The 17,368-nt window shown below is 39.4% G+C and overlaps 1 protein-coding gene across 2 annotated transcripts in view; it reads right to left on the reverse strand.

Moving 5' to 3' along the window:
* The window catches only part of csnk1a1 (casein kinase 1, alpha 1), a 50,433-nt gene that overhangs the window by 9,316 nt on the left and 23,749 nt on the right, over window positions 1-17,368 (reverse strand). For both annotated transcript variants that reach the window (XM_020518646.2, XM_020518654.2), the window contains 2 exons: window positions 12,752-12,891; window positions 3,175-3,253 (listed from right to left, as the gene is read on the reverse strand). In XM_020518646.2, the coding sequence (XP_020374235.1) occupies window positions 3,175-3,253; window positions 12,752-12,891 (219 nt within the window). The remainder of the gene's footprint in view (window positions 1-3,174; window positions 3,254-12,751; window positions 12,892-17,368) is intronic.

Below are 17,368 nucleotides of genomic sequence, written 5' to 3' on the forward strand. Positions count from 1 at the left end.
CTACTATCTCCACATCAAATAGCAATTACTGTCTTGAGTAGCAAATAGGAAGTGCAAGCACTAAAACAAATCACCTCATTAATTCACGCAAGTTGGTGCAAAAGTACAAATCATTACCATTAATTAAAAAACCAAACAAGTGACTGAAGCTAGATCAAACTTTAAACAGCTTCTTATATGCACTTAATACTGACCACATGCAGACATTTATTGAAAATTAAGATCCCAGAATGTAAGGTTAACACCTAGTATGGCACTGGGCTGTGCAGAACACCAATAACTGATCTATTCCTTGGCTCGTGCCCTTATTTGATCTACAGCAGTAAAATACTGCATTTGAATGGGTAGAGGGAGGGAATATTGAGGGAGGAACATGCTTAATGACAAAAAAAAACTTCCATTTATTGTTTGCAAATACAAGTCTAGCCATCATTAATCTGTCTGCCTGGCTCAAATGCACCAGCATCACTACGCCAAAATCCACATTTTTCAAAAGTCATCAATTGCTCATCTAGTAAAAGTAAACCAGTTGAAATCCAAGTGGACTCAAGTATCTTCTAATAAGTAGTTGAAAGAAAATAAACAGGTGCAGAAACCAAACTGTTGTCGTCTAGACCTTGTCAATTACTTACTAGATTGTCAACGATGATATCTAATTAAACAAATGGCTTTTGAAGAAGTGGTAGTGGCACATTAATCCATCATGCTTGGTTAAAAAGATGGCTGAGACCATTTAAAATCCAGTTACAACAGTATTTACAAGTAAGTGTTGAGGTCTGTCACATAAAATGAGCTTATGTCAAAAATTCACAATTATGGCTATATAAAATACGGCGAGTATCATTCAGAATTGTTGTACCGCATATGAAGGCAATGTTTCCAGTTTCCTTTGAATGAAAGAGATCAGCTACACTTTCAACAAATCAGAGGCCTTCTATTATTTTAAAAGGTGGACTGATGTAATACGTGTGCTTTTGCGAACGCTGTCAGCATTTGAAAATTTAATTTTGCAGGAACAATACCATAAGAACAGCATGATTCAATTAGTTTAACAAGCCTCCAGGACAAAATGTTTACATATTTGTTTCATGTAACAAATGCTTCCAAGTGTTTTTATCATACAAATGTAGTTTCTTTCTCAATCTAAACACTTAATCACAAACCACAATTTTCATCTGCCCTTAAAATTACTGGCATCAGAAAAAGAGCCACTTATTTGTATTTACAATGCAAACAGCAAAATTATGCTACACTTAGCTGCAATCACTTATGCTTGAGGTATTCACCAAATGCAGAAGATACTCCAATTGCATATCAGGGAGGTACGTAGAAAGCAGAGCAAAGGAAGTGGGCAAGACATAGCAGGGGCGAAGATAGGTTGAGATAGTAGGAACTGCAGACGCTGGAGAATCTGAGAAAACAAGGTGCAGAGCTTGATGAACACAGCAGGCCAAGCAGCATCAGAGGAGCAGGAAATTTTTCTGAAGGATCGAGACCCGAAAAGTCAGCTTTCCCGCTCGGCCTGCTGTGTTCATCCAGTTCTACACTTTTATCTATGAAGATAGGATAACGCATCATGGAGGATAATTAGTCACAGAATGGTTACAGACACGGAGTGTTAGCTCATGTGGCTGGAAGGTTGGTTTATGACACAGAACAACATCAAAAGCGTGGGCTCAATTCCCACACCGGCTGAAGTTACCATGAAGGACTCTGCTTCTCAATCTCTCGCCTTGCCTGAGCTATGGCACGCCACTACCGTGTCTCTCTAATGAGACTTCTATAGTCTGCTAGGACTACGGCAACTCTCTTTACAGACAACCCACAGTGGTGTGAGGATAATGCATCACAGACAAGCATGGCACACAAGAGATCTCCCAGGAGTATTTATAAACAGTAGCAGGATATCAGTTGAAACAAACAGAATACTGGAGAAACTCAGCAGAGGGATACAGTCAATACTTCTAGTCCAGTAGGATTCTTTGCTGTGAAGAAAACTGCCTTCTTCAGTTTCTCCAGCAGTCCTGGTTTTCAGCATCCAGTGTTTTGCTTTTATTTGTATGATAAGTTGAGTTTGGAGGGAATGAAAACTAGTGAAGAACAGATCACAATTATACCTGATGCATATTCCACACATCTGAAGATGCTAGCAGTCTGTGCATTATTGGCTGATTGGTAAATACTTCATATGAAATGGCTCAGCAGCATTTTCTTACAGATTTGATCTGCAAGTTTGAAAGGTTTGTTCTAAAAGTCTTAAGCTGAGAAATGTCTTTATACATTATTCACATCATTCCAAAAAAGACTTTATACAATATAATTAATCCAATGCATTCAGAACATAATAAAAATTTACACAGTACGCAAAGTATATCCCAAGACTCAAATCCCAAATCTGCATACTAGCTTCTCATTCCTTGAGATGGAGTTTTTAAAAAAAAAAGTCCAGTTTATCACAAGGAGATTGATAAGAACAAGGTAGTCTTGCTATAATTGTATAACACTTAGGTGAGATCACACCTGGAGTACTCTGTGTGGGTTTGACTTCCATATTTAAAAAGGATGTACTTCCTAGGAAGAGATTACTGGATACATTCCTGCGATGACAAGATTGTCCTGTAGCAAGAAGCCAAGTAAACTGGGCTTGTATTTTGGCCACAATAATGAATGAGAACTGATCTCATGGAAACATGCAAGGTAAATAGAGCTTGACATGGCAGACATTGCCAGCCAGGACAATCTAGAGCTCAGAATCACAGATTCATTAGGGCAGATCATTTAGGATGAGATAGAAGAAATTTATATAAAGCCCAGTGAATCTTTGTAGTCTACCCAACAGGTTGTAGATTCTCCATCACAGAGTTTAGTTAACACTGAGATGGACATAAGTTTGGTCCCACAGGGAATCAATGTATATAGCAAACAGACCAGAAATTGGAATAGAGGGTGAAAAAAAAAAATCAGCCAGAATTGTATTAAAGAGCAGGCTAAAGGCTCATATGGTGCATACTCCTGCTCTTAATTCTTAGACTAATTTCCTCAACTACGGGTCAGAAATGCTACAAATTTACTGAATAAATACGAAGATCAGATGTATATAATTCCAACTCAAACCATTACGTTAAGGTTGATCTATGTTGCTACTTATTTTGATGCCATCTGCCTTGGATTTACCTTCAATCCTTGCCAAGGAAGGCTTGTTCTGTTGAAGTACATCAGTACGTATCCTAGAGATTCCATATCATCACGACGACTGTTGGGCAAAAAAAGATAGTTGTTCTCAAGAAATTGCAAAACCAAAATGGAAAGTATCTTAACCATTTCACTTGGAAAGCTTTAGAGTACTGAAACCCAGAAATAGCCAAGGAGAACAAGTTAAAATCAGTTGACATCTCAACCTACAGGATGCAAGTGAAAACCCAAGAGTCCCAACGTAGGGCACAATGAGCAAGATTTCTGGATTTCTGAAAACCTACGAGAGAACTTTTAAAATTAATATTGTCTACCCAGCTTGTACTTAATTGATCTGATTGCAAAAAAATTCAATCCTCTGCAAACATTTCAATTTGAATCTGGCTTTTACTAATTTTACTAGCAAAATCAAAACTCCAGCTCTTGGGAACTTCAGATGAAATAGCCAGTTTTGGCCAGATCATACCACGTCTGATCAAGTTGATTAAAACTATCTACTGAAGTTTTGGTATCGGTTTATTTTTCCCCTCAAGTTATACCCAGCTTTACATCATAACACATATCACAAGTTATTTTCTTGTTGATCAAGTAATTACCACAAACAAGTCAGTACAGACTGTCACAATACAATGGCTTTAAGAGGCACGTTTGATCCTGTTCTTTTAAGAACGTTTGGGGCAGAGGTACCGAGAAGTGTGCTCCAAAGCTAATCACAAACAGCTTGAGCTGCCTTGGTTTTTTTTAAATAAACATTGGAACAATAGAAACAGCCCGAATGGGTGGGGTCAAGCTCCCACAGAACCTGGACTTTAAGTTTTAGCCTTCAGTAGCAGTTGCTGCTGGGGTGTTGAAGTTGGATGTGCAAGTTATTTTTCATCAGTTACAGCTAAAAGCTGGTGGTTCTCTTTCTGTTGCTAGAATTGCATGCTAGGTGATCTACTTTACTGAATTTGTCTTTGCCAAGGGTGTGTTTATGGGACGTTACTATATTGGAGCAGTTAATTATTAGTTAATACATATATTTTGTTAATCATTTTGATAGAGTTTACAATTAAGCCAATTAGAGTCAAGAGTCATAGCATGGAAACAGACCCTTCGGTCTGTTTAAAAAAAAAATGTAGTAACTGTATCTGCATCCAGCACTTCATTTGGGAATTCATTCCACACTGACCACTGTGTAAAAAAGCTCCCCTCGTCCTTTTTAAATCTTTCTCCTCTCACCTTAAGAATACTCCCTAGTTTTGAACTCCCCCACCTTAGGGAAAAGATCTCTGCTATTCACCTCATCTACACCCCTCATGATTTTACAAACCTCTATAAAAGGTCACTCCTCAACCTCCCAAGCTCCAGTGAATAAAGTCCCAACCTAGTTTTGTAAATTCAAACCTTCCATTCCCAGCAATATTCTGGTAAATCTCTTCGGAATCCTCTCCATTTAATAATATCCTTCCTGTAACAAAGCAACCAGAACTGCACAGTACTCCAGCAGAGGCCTCATCAATACCCCATATAACTACAATTCGGCATCCCAAGTCCAATACTCAAAAGGAGTGAGCAAAGGAGGCAAACATGCTAAACATCTTAACCACCCTGTCTACCTGTGACAAATTTCAAAGAATTATGTACCTGAATCCCTAGGTTTCTGCTCTACAACACTAACCAAGGCTCTACCATTAATTGTAGAAGTCCTGCCCTTGTTTGTTTTACCAAAATGCAATACCTCATTTATCCAAATTAAACTTCATCTACCACTCCTCAGTCCATTGACCCAATTGATTAAGATCTTTGTAATCCTAGCAAACTTTCTCTACTGTCCATTATACCAATCTTGGTGTCATCTCTTTCATGAAGTTTTAATCACCTGCACTAATTCCTCTTAACAATCTCAGTGTCTGAAGAAATAGCAAGAACTGCAGATGCTGGAGTCAGAGACAACAGTGTGGAGCTGGAGAACACAGCAAGCCAGGCAATAGAGGAGCAGGAAAGTTGATGCTTCGGGTCAGGAGCCTCCTTCAGAATTTTGGGTCCCAATCCGAAATGTCAACTTTCCTGCTCCTCTGATGCTGCCTGGCCTGCTGTGTTCCTCCAGCTCCACACTCTTGTCAGTGTCTGAAAGTGCTTTAGTAGAACACCTAGAGAAGTTTTACTTGTTAAAGTTGACTTATATGTAGGTTGCTATTATTGCTATATTAGCAAATACTCAAAGGGAGAAATTTGAAGACTATGGCATGCTGCAGATGGCATTGGGTTAACTGGATAATTCAAAGTGGCCACAATGGGCAAAACAGTCTTCTTCTGTGCTGTATGATTCTAAAATTCTATGTAATTCAAAATACTATAACCCATTGATCAAGAAAGATGTGGTCTACTTGGTGTTTCATTACTAGCGGATACATGAATTAAATGGATTTCTTCCATTACAACAGTGAAACTCGTTAACACCTACAGCTGATTGTGAAGTACTTTGTACATCACGAGGTTGTGAAAGGTGCTATATAACTAATACACTTTTCAAGCTATGGCAAACGAGGGCTGAGTTTTATGGTGTTTTGGCCAAGTCCCAAATTGTGTCTAGTTTTTCAGAAGGATTTTCCCTGCGAGGTCAGGTTTTCTTGCCCTATCTCAAACTTAATTACTGACAATGCACCAATTGTGTTTCTTGTGTCGGATTTCCATCCAACTTACCATGTTCCATTCGTACAGCAATTTGCTTCTAAGTGGATATCTGTCAAAACATCATCGCTTGCACCCACATTATCTGAGAAGCTGTGCAACTGGATTGTCAATACTTGTGCAACATTGCCACTCACTAACAACGTAATGGCACAGCAACCACAGCCAGCGTTCACAGCATACACCCCATTCTGTCATCCTTGTCACTGTTTAACCACATATTTACCTGTCCATATGAGCTCACTTGAAGTCAGCACCATTCTGTTCATTTTAATGATTAGGAGGAATTGTGGAAAAAGCTGAAGACAGCCATCATCTCATACTGTGAAGAAATCATCTACAAGACCAGAAATACCAAGACTGGTTTGACAAGAATGACCATATCATCCATAATCTCCCAACAAGAGGAGGTGAGCTTTCTGTGCCTGGCAAAATAACACCAGTGACACAGACAGAACTCAAACAGCAAACGAAGTTACAAAAAAAGAACTAGGGAAATCAAGTCCCAACAGTAGACTGAGAAAGATAAGGAGCTGCAACTCTTGGGCAACAAGCATGACACCTGGGTTTCATCAGTATCATCAAGGCAACATAATGACCGAACACCTATGGCCACAAACCAGTGTCGAGGAAGGATGGAACCCTTTTGAGAGCCATCAACCTCCGATGGAGAAAACTTCAAAATACTTGTAAATCGCAATACAATCGTCAACGAGAATGTCTGTTGAAATCCCCATTCCACAAAGATGATCTTCAAGTTCCATATCAGGTGGCGGAAGTTGAAACTGCTATTAAACACAAAGAATGGAAAAGCCACTGGATAGGACAGGATTCCAGCAGAGATTTTCAAACTTACAGCAGCAGAGCTTACCATTTATCTCCATTGACTGTTCCTGAAAACCTGGAACAAAAGAAATCCCTGATTTTCAGGATGCTGCCATCACTACTGCCTTCAAGAAAGCAGACAGAGTGGACTGTGGGAACTAGATGAATCTCCCTACTCTCCATCACTAGGTGCTTCCTCCCAGTCTGAGGAAATCCTTCCAGAATGCCAGTGTGGCTTCTAACCAAACAAGAACCAAAGGCATGATTTTCATCGCTCAGCAACTCTAAGAGAAATGCCAGGAACAACAATCACTCTGAGCAAGGTTTTGGACTCAATCATTCATGGAGTGCTATGGAAGAATCTGTCAAAAGGCTGGCTGTGCAGTAAAACTCATCAACAGCCTCTGTCTCCTCCATGACAAGACGCCAGCAACTGTCCTCACCAACAGAATCCACTGAGTTCAAGACAGGGGTCAAGCAGAGATGAATGCAGATCATCTGCATTCTTTTCTCCATCTTCATCGCCACCACTCTTCATCTTATCAACAAGCTTCCCAGTGTGGTGGAGATTTTTCTGTCCCTCCTGTAGACACTTTTCAAGCTCAACCAATTGAATCCAAGAAGAAAATGACACTTGCTTGTGGAATTTCAGTATAGAGATAACATCATCCGCTTTCTTGGAAGCAAATCTCCAAGCCGCTCAATGCCTTCATGAACCACACTGAAGAACTGATCTCAGCCTTAAAGCAGCTCAAGTCCATTACCAATCCCACCCACAGCAGGTTACAGCCCATCCCTCCATTAAAATCAATGGAGAAATCCTCCCAAATATGAGACATTTTCTACTTGGGGAGCCACCTCTTGTCTAAGACTGACATCAATGCTAAGATCCAACATCACATCCAAACTGACTGTATCACCTTTGGGCACCGTAGGATTACAGTTTTCAACGAATGTGACATCCATGATGATACCAAGATCTTGGTGTACAAGGTAATCATCCTCTCAACTCTTTTATATGGCTCCAAAATAGAAGATTACATATAGGTACACCTCAAGGTTCTGCAGGAGTACCACCAATGCTGTTTTAGAGAGATTTTCTGCATCAGCTGGCAGGACAGGCATACTAATATCAGCATCCTAGAAGAAGCCATTAGAATCAGCAGAGACCATGGTCATCTGAAATCAAACTCTGCTGGACCAGCCATGTGGTAAGGATGCCCAAGTTCCAACTACCAAAGCCAATCATCTTCACCTAGCTCAATAAAAGGCACTCAAATAAGAGGAGATCAAAGGAAGTACTTCAAGGAATCCTGTTTGCTTCCTTCAAGAAATGGAGGATAGATTTCAATGTGGGAGACCCTTGCTCAGTAGAAACCCACTTGGAGGAACCTCCTGTAGGAAAGGACAATTCCTTGAGAACACCCATCAGTAAAAGGAAGTACAGAAAAGCATCTGGAGGAAGAAGAGATGATGATCAAGGCCAAGGACCAATTCCACCTCCCAAAAACACTGGCTAAATGTGTCGTTGGAAATGCAGATCTCGGATTGGGCTCAGCCAAACAATGACCCATAGCCAATAATAAGGAATTTCCTAGCTAGACAATCATATTTGTTAGTGAGTGATTGCCAATGACGACCTCATTGCAGACCCACATCTTGTCACTGTCCAGTAGGGGGACATCACATACAAGCAAGCAACTGGTCAAATAAGTGTACAAATGTGAGCCTTAATTTACAGAAAGGAAGAGGGAACAGAATTAAAGCCAGAGGGTAAATTTCACCCTGACAACTCCAAGCAGATCCCACTGATCATAGATGAACGGTGTGCGCTTGACTGGTGCAAATGGATCATGCCCAGTCTGGAGGTCATTCAAGCAAGCAGTGAGCTGAATCCACCAGGTTCCCCTCTGGCATCTTTGTCAATTTTTTTCCAACATTTAGCTAGTTTGACAAGTTTGATAAGATGGGAGGCTGAATATTATTGAGATAAGTTGCGTCATTAATAAGCTGTTTACTGAATGTTAATCCCCATCAACTGGCACCTTGCCACTGCCCAATCTCAATGTCGCTGTGCTGTTTGTGAAAAGCATAAAAGATGGAATGAGATGAGCTTGACCGAGATGACCTCACCAGACTTGTCAAATTCTGCCACACAGTTCACCATAGTCAAGAACACAACCCAACTTTTGAGCACACCTTTTATCTCATTAGGCTGGTTGTGTCCCCTTCAGAAGCAACTTGGGATGTTATCGACGAGTATTTTCCAAACATTTTTCCATCCTGACACCATTGAGGGTGGGGGGTGGATGGGTCTTTGTTCGGTGCAGGACGGTAGAATCCACTTTGATGCAAGCTGGAGTGTTTACTGTGAAGGATATGGAAGATACAGAATGTGGGGAAATAAACAGCAACATCTTGAAAAAGTGCCCATATTACTAAGGTGGCAGTGCTGGACATCTTAAAAACACAAAGGTGGATAAATCCCCAGGACCTGATCAGGTGTACCCTAGAACTCAGAGAAACAATTGCCAGGCCCCTTGCTGAGATATTTATATCACTGATAGCCACAGCTGAGGTGCCGCTATTTAAGCAAGATGGTATGGACAAGCCAGGGAACTATAGATTGGTGGGCCAGTTGTTGGAGAGAATACTGAGGGACAGGATTTACATGTACTTGGAAAGGCAAGGTCTGATTAGGGACAGTCAACATGGCTTTGTGCATGGGAAATTGTGTCTCATTAACTTGGTTGGGTTTTTTTGGAGTAGTAATGAAGATTGATGAGGGCAGAGCTGTGGACGTGATCCACATGGATTTCAGCAAGGCATTTGTCAAGGTTCTACATTGTAGGCCAGTTAGAAAGGTTAGATCACATGGAATACAGGGAGAACAAGCCATTTGGATACAGAACTGGCTCGAAGGTTGGAAACAGAGGGTGGTGGTTAAGGACTGCAACCAGCTGTGTGCCATTAGCATCAGTGCTGGGTCCACTGCTTTTTGTCATTTTTGAAAATGACTTGGATGTGAACAAAGGAGGTACGGTTAGTAAGTTTGCAGATGACAAAATTTAAGATGTAGTGGACAGCAAAGAAGGTTATCTCACTACAATGAGATCTTGATCAGATCAGCCAATGGGCTGAGGCATGACAGTGTTTAATTTAGATACATGTGAGGTGTATTTTGGAAGGGCAAATCAGGGCACCTTAATGGTAAGGTCCTGGGGAGTGTTGCTAAACAAAGACACCTTGGAGTGCAGGTTCATAGTTCCTTGAAGTGAAGTCACAGGCAGGCAGGGTAGTGAAGGTGGTGTTTTGTATGCTTGTCTTTATTAGTCAGTGCATTGAGAATAAGAGTGGGAGGTTATGTTTCGGCTGTACAGGACATCAGTTAGGCCCCTTTTGGAATACCGCGTTCAATTCTGCTATAGGAAAGATGTGAAACTTGAGGGATTCAGAAAAGATTTACAAGGATGTTGCCATGGTTACAGGATTTGAACTATAGGGAGAGGCTGAATAGACTGGGGCTACTTTCCCTGAGAGCATTGGAGACTGAGGGGTGACCTTACAGATTTTTAAAATCATAGAGGCATGAATAGGGTAAATAGACAAGGTCTTTTCCCTAGGGGTGGGGGAGCCCAAAACTAGAGGGAGTAAATTTAGGGCTAGAGGGAAAGATTTAAAAGGGACCCAAGAGGCAATTCTTTCACACAGAGAGTGGTGTGTGTATGGAATGAGCTGCCAGAGGAAGTGGTGGACATTTAAAAGGCATCTAGATGGTATATGAATAGGAACAGTTTAAGAGGAACGTGGGCCAAATGCTGGCAAATGGGACTTGATTTAAGATATCTGGTCAGCATGGACGAGTTGGACTGAAGGGTTTGCTTCTTTGCTGTATATCCCTATGACTAACTCTAATGGAGCAGGTTTGCAGTTGGATCTGCAATTGACAATTTCTGTTCTTTTATTTTGTCTGTATTTTAACTATAGTGTATGAATAAAGTAGGTTTTGCTTCAAGACTGGTAGTGTGACCAACTGAACTGTATCAGGAATGCAACACCTGGTACTTGCCTTTAAAACAAGAGAAGTTTAGGGTTTAGGCTATCCACTTGACATGTTTTGAGGGGGTTTGGTATAGTCCATAACAAGACACACGGACACTGATTCTGAAATAATCATCTTAATAAATCACTGTTTCAAGAGCCATGAAACACCAACAACAGGCCCCCCTCCCCTCCACATCTTCACCTCTTTACACTATAGCTAAGACAGCAATGAAGGTCAGAGTAACCACTGTGCTTCCTATACCAATTTCAACAGCTCCTGGTGCTCTTTCCTGGTGGAAATGCATGAATAAAAAATCAATGACAAAAAGTGACAAATTTAAAAAGTTCTATTCATTAATTCCAATCATTTTAGAATTAAATAAACTGGCAACCCCAATTCTAACATGGTCTTGAATGAAACTATGCTGTGTTTAAAAAAGGGCTTACACTCAAAACATCCAGCATTCTGATCACCTTTAGGTGCAGTTTGGATATCCTGCGATTAGATACTAGTGTTTCATTTTTGAAGTCAAATCATGGTAGTTTGAACAAGTTTAGGCAAAACGAATTTCCTTCTAAAAATGTTTTAGAATATCCTACAGCTGACAGCCTCACAGCCAGTAAAAGATAGCATGCCATTTTATTTACTTTTGATAATTAAAGCAACATAAAAGTCTGGAAAAAGACTGCAGAGTTTAAAACACACCTGCATTTTCTACTGAAAATGCAATCTCTATTCCCGGAAAAAAAAGTGGTGTCTTCACCAGTATGTTGGGAAGCAAAAATCTATTCAATGCAGGAAATATTTTCCCAAATACATTCAAGCTCAAATTACACCCTTCCTCTTAAGCGTGAAAATGTGCCTGTTTTCAAGCTTTATACTCAATCAAAATGAAAATAAATTCTGCCAGAAATACCAATGCTAAGCAGCAACTCATGCCTTCAAGTTATGTTTAAAGTGAATAAAATACACTTACTGTGCTTTTATTCCCTGTATTCTAGAAAACAAACTTGCTGTCACAAAGCTGTTCACTCAAAATTCTTTGAGCACATGCAAGAGAATGGGAAAATACTGCAGTTTGTTAACACACCCAAAACTGAACTAAGAAGTTAAATGTGACCACATGCATGTCAAGCAAATGAAAGTAGACAGATAAACGATTCTACAAACACATATAAATCCCAGAAGTCCTGTCATAAGCTATCTTGCGTTGTGATGGATATTTTGACTAATAGGCAATGCTTCCACATATCGGTCTCATCTTCAATGATTCCTGCACAGTAATTCAGTTCACCTAGAAGTGCTGAGTGGATGGCTCACCTTTCCTCAGCATTCACCCACATGTAGAAATTATTGACAGCATTAGATACAGGAAAGCTATGAGGATAGACAACTGCCCAGCTACAGTGATCATGCTCCAGAATTAATCACTTCCATAAGCAACTTGTTCAGGTATAGGTACAACATTGGGATTTACCCAATCAAGCAGAAAATTGCTCAGATTCATCCCACAGAAAAGGAAAAAAAAAATGCAATTCAAACAATTATTACTCCAAAGTGATGGAAATTTCTGACAGTGCTATCAAATGGTACTTACTAATCAACTGCTCAGTAATACTCAACTTGGGTTCCACTATGACCACAACTCCAGGCCTATGACCTCGTAAAACTGAAGTAAATGGAAATCAAAGCAAAAAAAACTTTCAACAGTTGCAGTCATACCAGCACAAAGACCACCAAAATCTCAGACTTAGACGCTATCGGAGTTCTCTGGACAGCATCTAGGCTGAACCATCCTCAGCTGCTTCAACAATGACCTTTTCGCCATCCAGAAAGACTGAAATAATGTTGCACACAACTTGATCAGCCTTCAAACACCTGATCCGTTGGTTTATGTCAAATGCTACCAGCTCTCACAGGTCAACGGGATAGGGACCATCTATTCAGGTGCTGTTACAGCTCAATGTCAGTCAAAAGCCAACAAATTTTAGTCATGTTACCAAATAATGCACTCACCTCTGTTCAATACCTAGATGTGCATTGATGCTGGCATATCGTGCTGTTCCTGTAAGATTTTTGTCTTCCCTATATGGTATGTGTTGCCTTGTCCGGTTGTCACGGTACTTTTTAGCCAAACCAAAGTCAATCAGAAACAGCTGCAATATGAAGTACAAGACAGATGAAATCAAATTCAATATTAGCTTCAATTTTGCAATATGACATTATTCACCAAATTATTAATTGTAATCCAATCCTAATTGAAATTTAAGCAAAAACTGCAGAATTTGGGTTACAATGGACCTTGTCAGTAGGAAGAGATGCACAAAATAGGAACTAAGACTTAAAGTATGATAATTCTCACTTCATGCGGCAAATTAACCCATCTTTAGCTCAGCTTGCCCTCCTACCCCATCCTGCAACATTGTAACTATTTCTGGAAGGAGAGAACAGTGATAACAATACATTATAGCAAATTCAAGAATTGAAATAGAGATATGGTACTGTATTAGTGATCAAGGTTCTTTGATTTTTCAGAATGTGGTGGAATGAATATTTTCCTCTAAATCTATTACTGAAATCCCTTGCCTATTCTATTTCTAATTTGAATAAAAAAAATTTATTGAATTAGCATATGCAAGCTGCCAAAAATCTGGAAACAGTTCAAAGTATAACATTTTCCAATTTCTCAATGTTACAGCCTGTTAGCCTGAATAATTTACATTTTTTTTTCCTGAAAATTACACGGTCAGTAAAATAACTAATTTATGAAGATTATCCCTTCTCTGAGGGTTATTGACTGATGTTGCTCACTTGGCAGAAGTGCACTCTTTTAGGTGCGGTGGGGTGGAGGCGTGGAAGAGGAGCACGTGAAGGAAGCCCAAAGACTTTTAGTGGTCAAGGGATGACATTACAAAAAAGATACTTCCTAGCTCCCCATTTTAAGGTTCTAAATATTCAACAGAAATAACAATTTAGCTAATGGCCAAAACACATCTGTCACATTTCTTGCCTTTGTGAACATTACATTTTTTCCCCCTCCACCTTCCACCCCCCTCCTCACAGAAAGCGCAAACCATACAAAAAGGTACTTGGAATTCTCACTGTGCTGAACAAATGACCATTCTTAACATTAGATTAAATAAGGAATAATAGGAACAATAGCCTTTCTCCTCAAATCATTTGAATAATGTATTCTCTGCATATCAAACTCAACTTGCCTGAAATTTCAACATGTATTTATGTCATTTATGTTTATTTGTCTATGGCTAGCCACTGAAATCCAAGGTCACTTTCCTAATTCTGATGATCAGGCAGATAAAACATGCTATATAGTGCAGCACAAAGCTGTACAAACAAGCAAGACTAGTTTTAATTCCAGAATTAAAGGTCTTGAATCACTAAGCACTACTACATGTAGGCACTGAGCAAGAATAGAACTAGGCTCAGTTCCAATTTCATGTTCAAGTGACCTGCCAATTATCATCTAGATCTAACATCAAGAATGAATACTTACTAAACAAACTGGATGACAATACTGAAGCATTTCAACCAATGGGGCTACAATTTGCACAAATTCCTAGCAAGAATGGAGTTGCCAAAACAATTTATTCATATAAAGTCAGTCTTTAGCTGAATTACTTTAATATCTTGAAACTGCAATGTCAGTTTTGATCAATCCTGCACACCCAAACATTTAGATTAATTACAATCCAATATTATGATTGAGTCAACTTTAATGGACAACCAATATTTTAAGCCTACAAGTATTTCTGTAGATTGTGTAGAAAAGAGGCCCTTTGGCCCATTGAATCTGAACTGCCAAAAATATACTACTACCTACACTAGTCCCAAATTCCCCACACTAGACCCATAGCCTTGAATATTATGACACTTGAGTGCATTGACGTTACCCATCTTAACTAACCTCCGAAGCAGTGCATTCCAGACCCACCACTTGTCTGGGTGAGAAGTCTTTTTTTCCCTCTCAAACCTCCTCAAAACCGCCCAACTTTCTCTTTTACAGTATATCCCCTTGTTACTGACCCTTCAACTAAGGGGAACAGCTACTTTCCATGCATCCTATCCACACTTCCATCTTGTACACCTCAACCTTCTCCGCTTCAAACTAAAGAACCGAGCATATTCCAACCTCACTTTATAGCTAAAATGCTCCATCCTAAACTATGCTTTGGTGAATCTCCTTAGCACCCCCTCTAGCACAATCACATTCTTCATGAGAGTCTGGTGACCAGTATAGCACATACAACTCCAGTGTGGTCTAATCAAAGTTCCCCACAGCTCCAATATGACCTCCCTGCTCTTATAACCTATGTCATGACTAGACAAGGCAAGCATCGCATATGCCTTATTATCCTCATTAAACTGCAGTCCACCTTCAGAGATTTGTGGACAACTGCCCCAAGCTGCCTCCAAGCTTCATGTCCTGCCATTTAGAGTACTCCTTTGTCTTGTTCCTTCGGCCACCCTTCATTTGTCAGGGATAACTTCCATCTGCCACTTATCTGCCCATTGTTTATATCTTACTGTAATCTAACACTTTCTACCTCACCTGTCAATCAATGTTTGTGTCATCCACAAACTTACTCCATGTTATTTGACTTATCTTAGATTTTATATTGGACAACTTAAATTTACCATTTCACTGTATATCCTGGTAATTGTGCAACATTAACTTACACAAAATGAATTCAATCTTTCAAATGATGTTTGCATATAAAGCTTGAACAGTTTGATATAGTTCGTATTGTATTACTGATTAACGATCAGGTATTCTTTGGGAGTTTGTTCCTATGACAAAGTGATACCTTACATGCATTCTGCTAAGACTGTCTATGAATTGCACCTGGCATCAAGTCATCAGTTTCCAAGGGACAACATGCTGCACTGACACTTCAATTATATGGATAAATAACTTCACTTACAGATTCAAGGATATAGTCATAACATTCTACATATCAAATCTTTTCAAAGATACATAACCACAAATGCAGAAAACCATTTCATCCATCCCAAGGCAGTAAGAGATAATTTTCTGCCACCAAAAATTGTTGCTTTTCCTATTCCTTTATGGAAGGGCGCAAACGGAAAATAATGGAGTTCAAATTATTTGTAGATATACGACCATTTGTGAATTGAGGCAAAAAGAGCAGATCCACTAAATTACTACAGAACCTTAATACTAAGGTATCATTAAGTGCCAGTAACTTGCCAGTGTCAAGTTAAGCATAACTAATGCAGGTTTACATAAATGAATCAAACTGCAGGAGTTAAAATAACTGAAGAATGTTAGATTGTCAGTGCCTGCAGCAATTTATTCTAATCAAGCCCAAAATGACCTTCAGTGACTAGAATTCATCCACTCACAAAGCACCCCAAGTTTGCTGTAGAGATAAAATTGACAAAGCTACCTATTTGGTCAAAAACATAGCAGCAAGTCCAAAAGTAATGCAGCAGACTTTTGGCACGCATTGTGGCTAAAGTAAAACTGTTCTTTATTTTGATACAGGTGAAGGCTGTTTGAAATGCTAGAAAGTACTATCATCCTCATCCCTTTTCAATAGATCACTGCGAAAGGAGAGCGTCAGTGCTCATTAGGCGTGAAGTAGTACAATACAATTTCTCAAACAGTGGATAGGAGTCCAACATGATCAATAAGCTTCAAAGTGCATCAACAGCCTGATTTTCAACCAAGAATTTATCAAGTAGTCAAAGTGGTCTATTTTGTCATTCCACAGATGACTCCATTGTGAAGAGAGATTGCAATGTCAGACTAGATGTTGTTTCAGCAATTAGAAAAATTTTACAAACAAATCAAAGTCTGTATATCTAATCCAAACCACAAGCACTATTTCCAACTGGATATTATAGAAATTTGTATTTGATTATTGCTAAAAAGAAATACATTTTGTTGAAGCTTCTTAACATTGAATTCATCACGATAATTTGCAACAATACCAATGCAAAGGGAAAACAAACTCCCATTTACTGAGTTAGCTATATGCCTAAATTATTTCAAGTTAAGCAAAATACCAAGTCTAGTCTCCAATATATATCTGTTGCATCAGTTTAGTTAAATAAGCTGCAACTAAACGCAAGTTTCTTTTTTAAAAAAACTGCCTTAATATTCCTCACAGCTTTAGTCTAAAACTTGTTAGAAATAAGAGGACTAAATCAGATTCTGCTTTCTATGTTAGTCAGCTGCAACAAAATTTAAATAAGTTTTGAAATAGGAGTATATTTCATTCCAGTTAACCACAGTTAACTAGTTTACTGGATACACAAGTCAACCATGAGGTCTCCCTGAAAGCGAGAGGAAATTTATTACTTCCCAATCCATAGAAAATAAAAATGCGACATCAAGGTCATAAACACAAGTTAAAAAGGGGGCCATCTCCAACACAAGAAGGAAAATTAAGATAACAATTTAAAAGTCCTTAGGGTGCTCTGGAGGTGTAACATATAAACTGACACATTTGGTTAAGACAGTAAGGACTGCAGATGCCAGAAGTCAGTTGATAAAACGTGGAGTTGGAAAAGCACAGCAGGTCAGACAGCAGAGTTGGTTAGCTGGGTCCTGGGCCAGCAGTGACGAATACCGCAGATTTTGGAGAT

The sequence above is a fragment of the Rhincodon typus genome, chromosome 12 (assembly GCF_021869965.1).
Source record: "Rhincodon typus isolate 14 chromosome 12, sRhiTyp1.1, whole genome shotgun sequence".
In the NCBI taxonomy this organism is placed as follows: Eukaryota; Metazoa; Chordata; class Chondrichthyes; order Orectolobiformes; family Rhincodontidae; genus Rhincodon; species Rhincodon typus.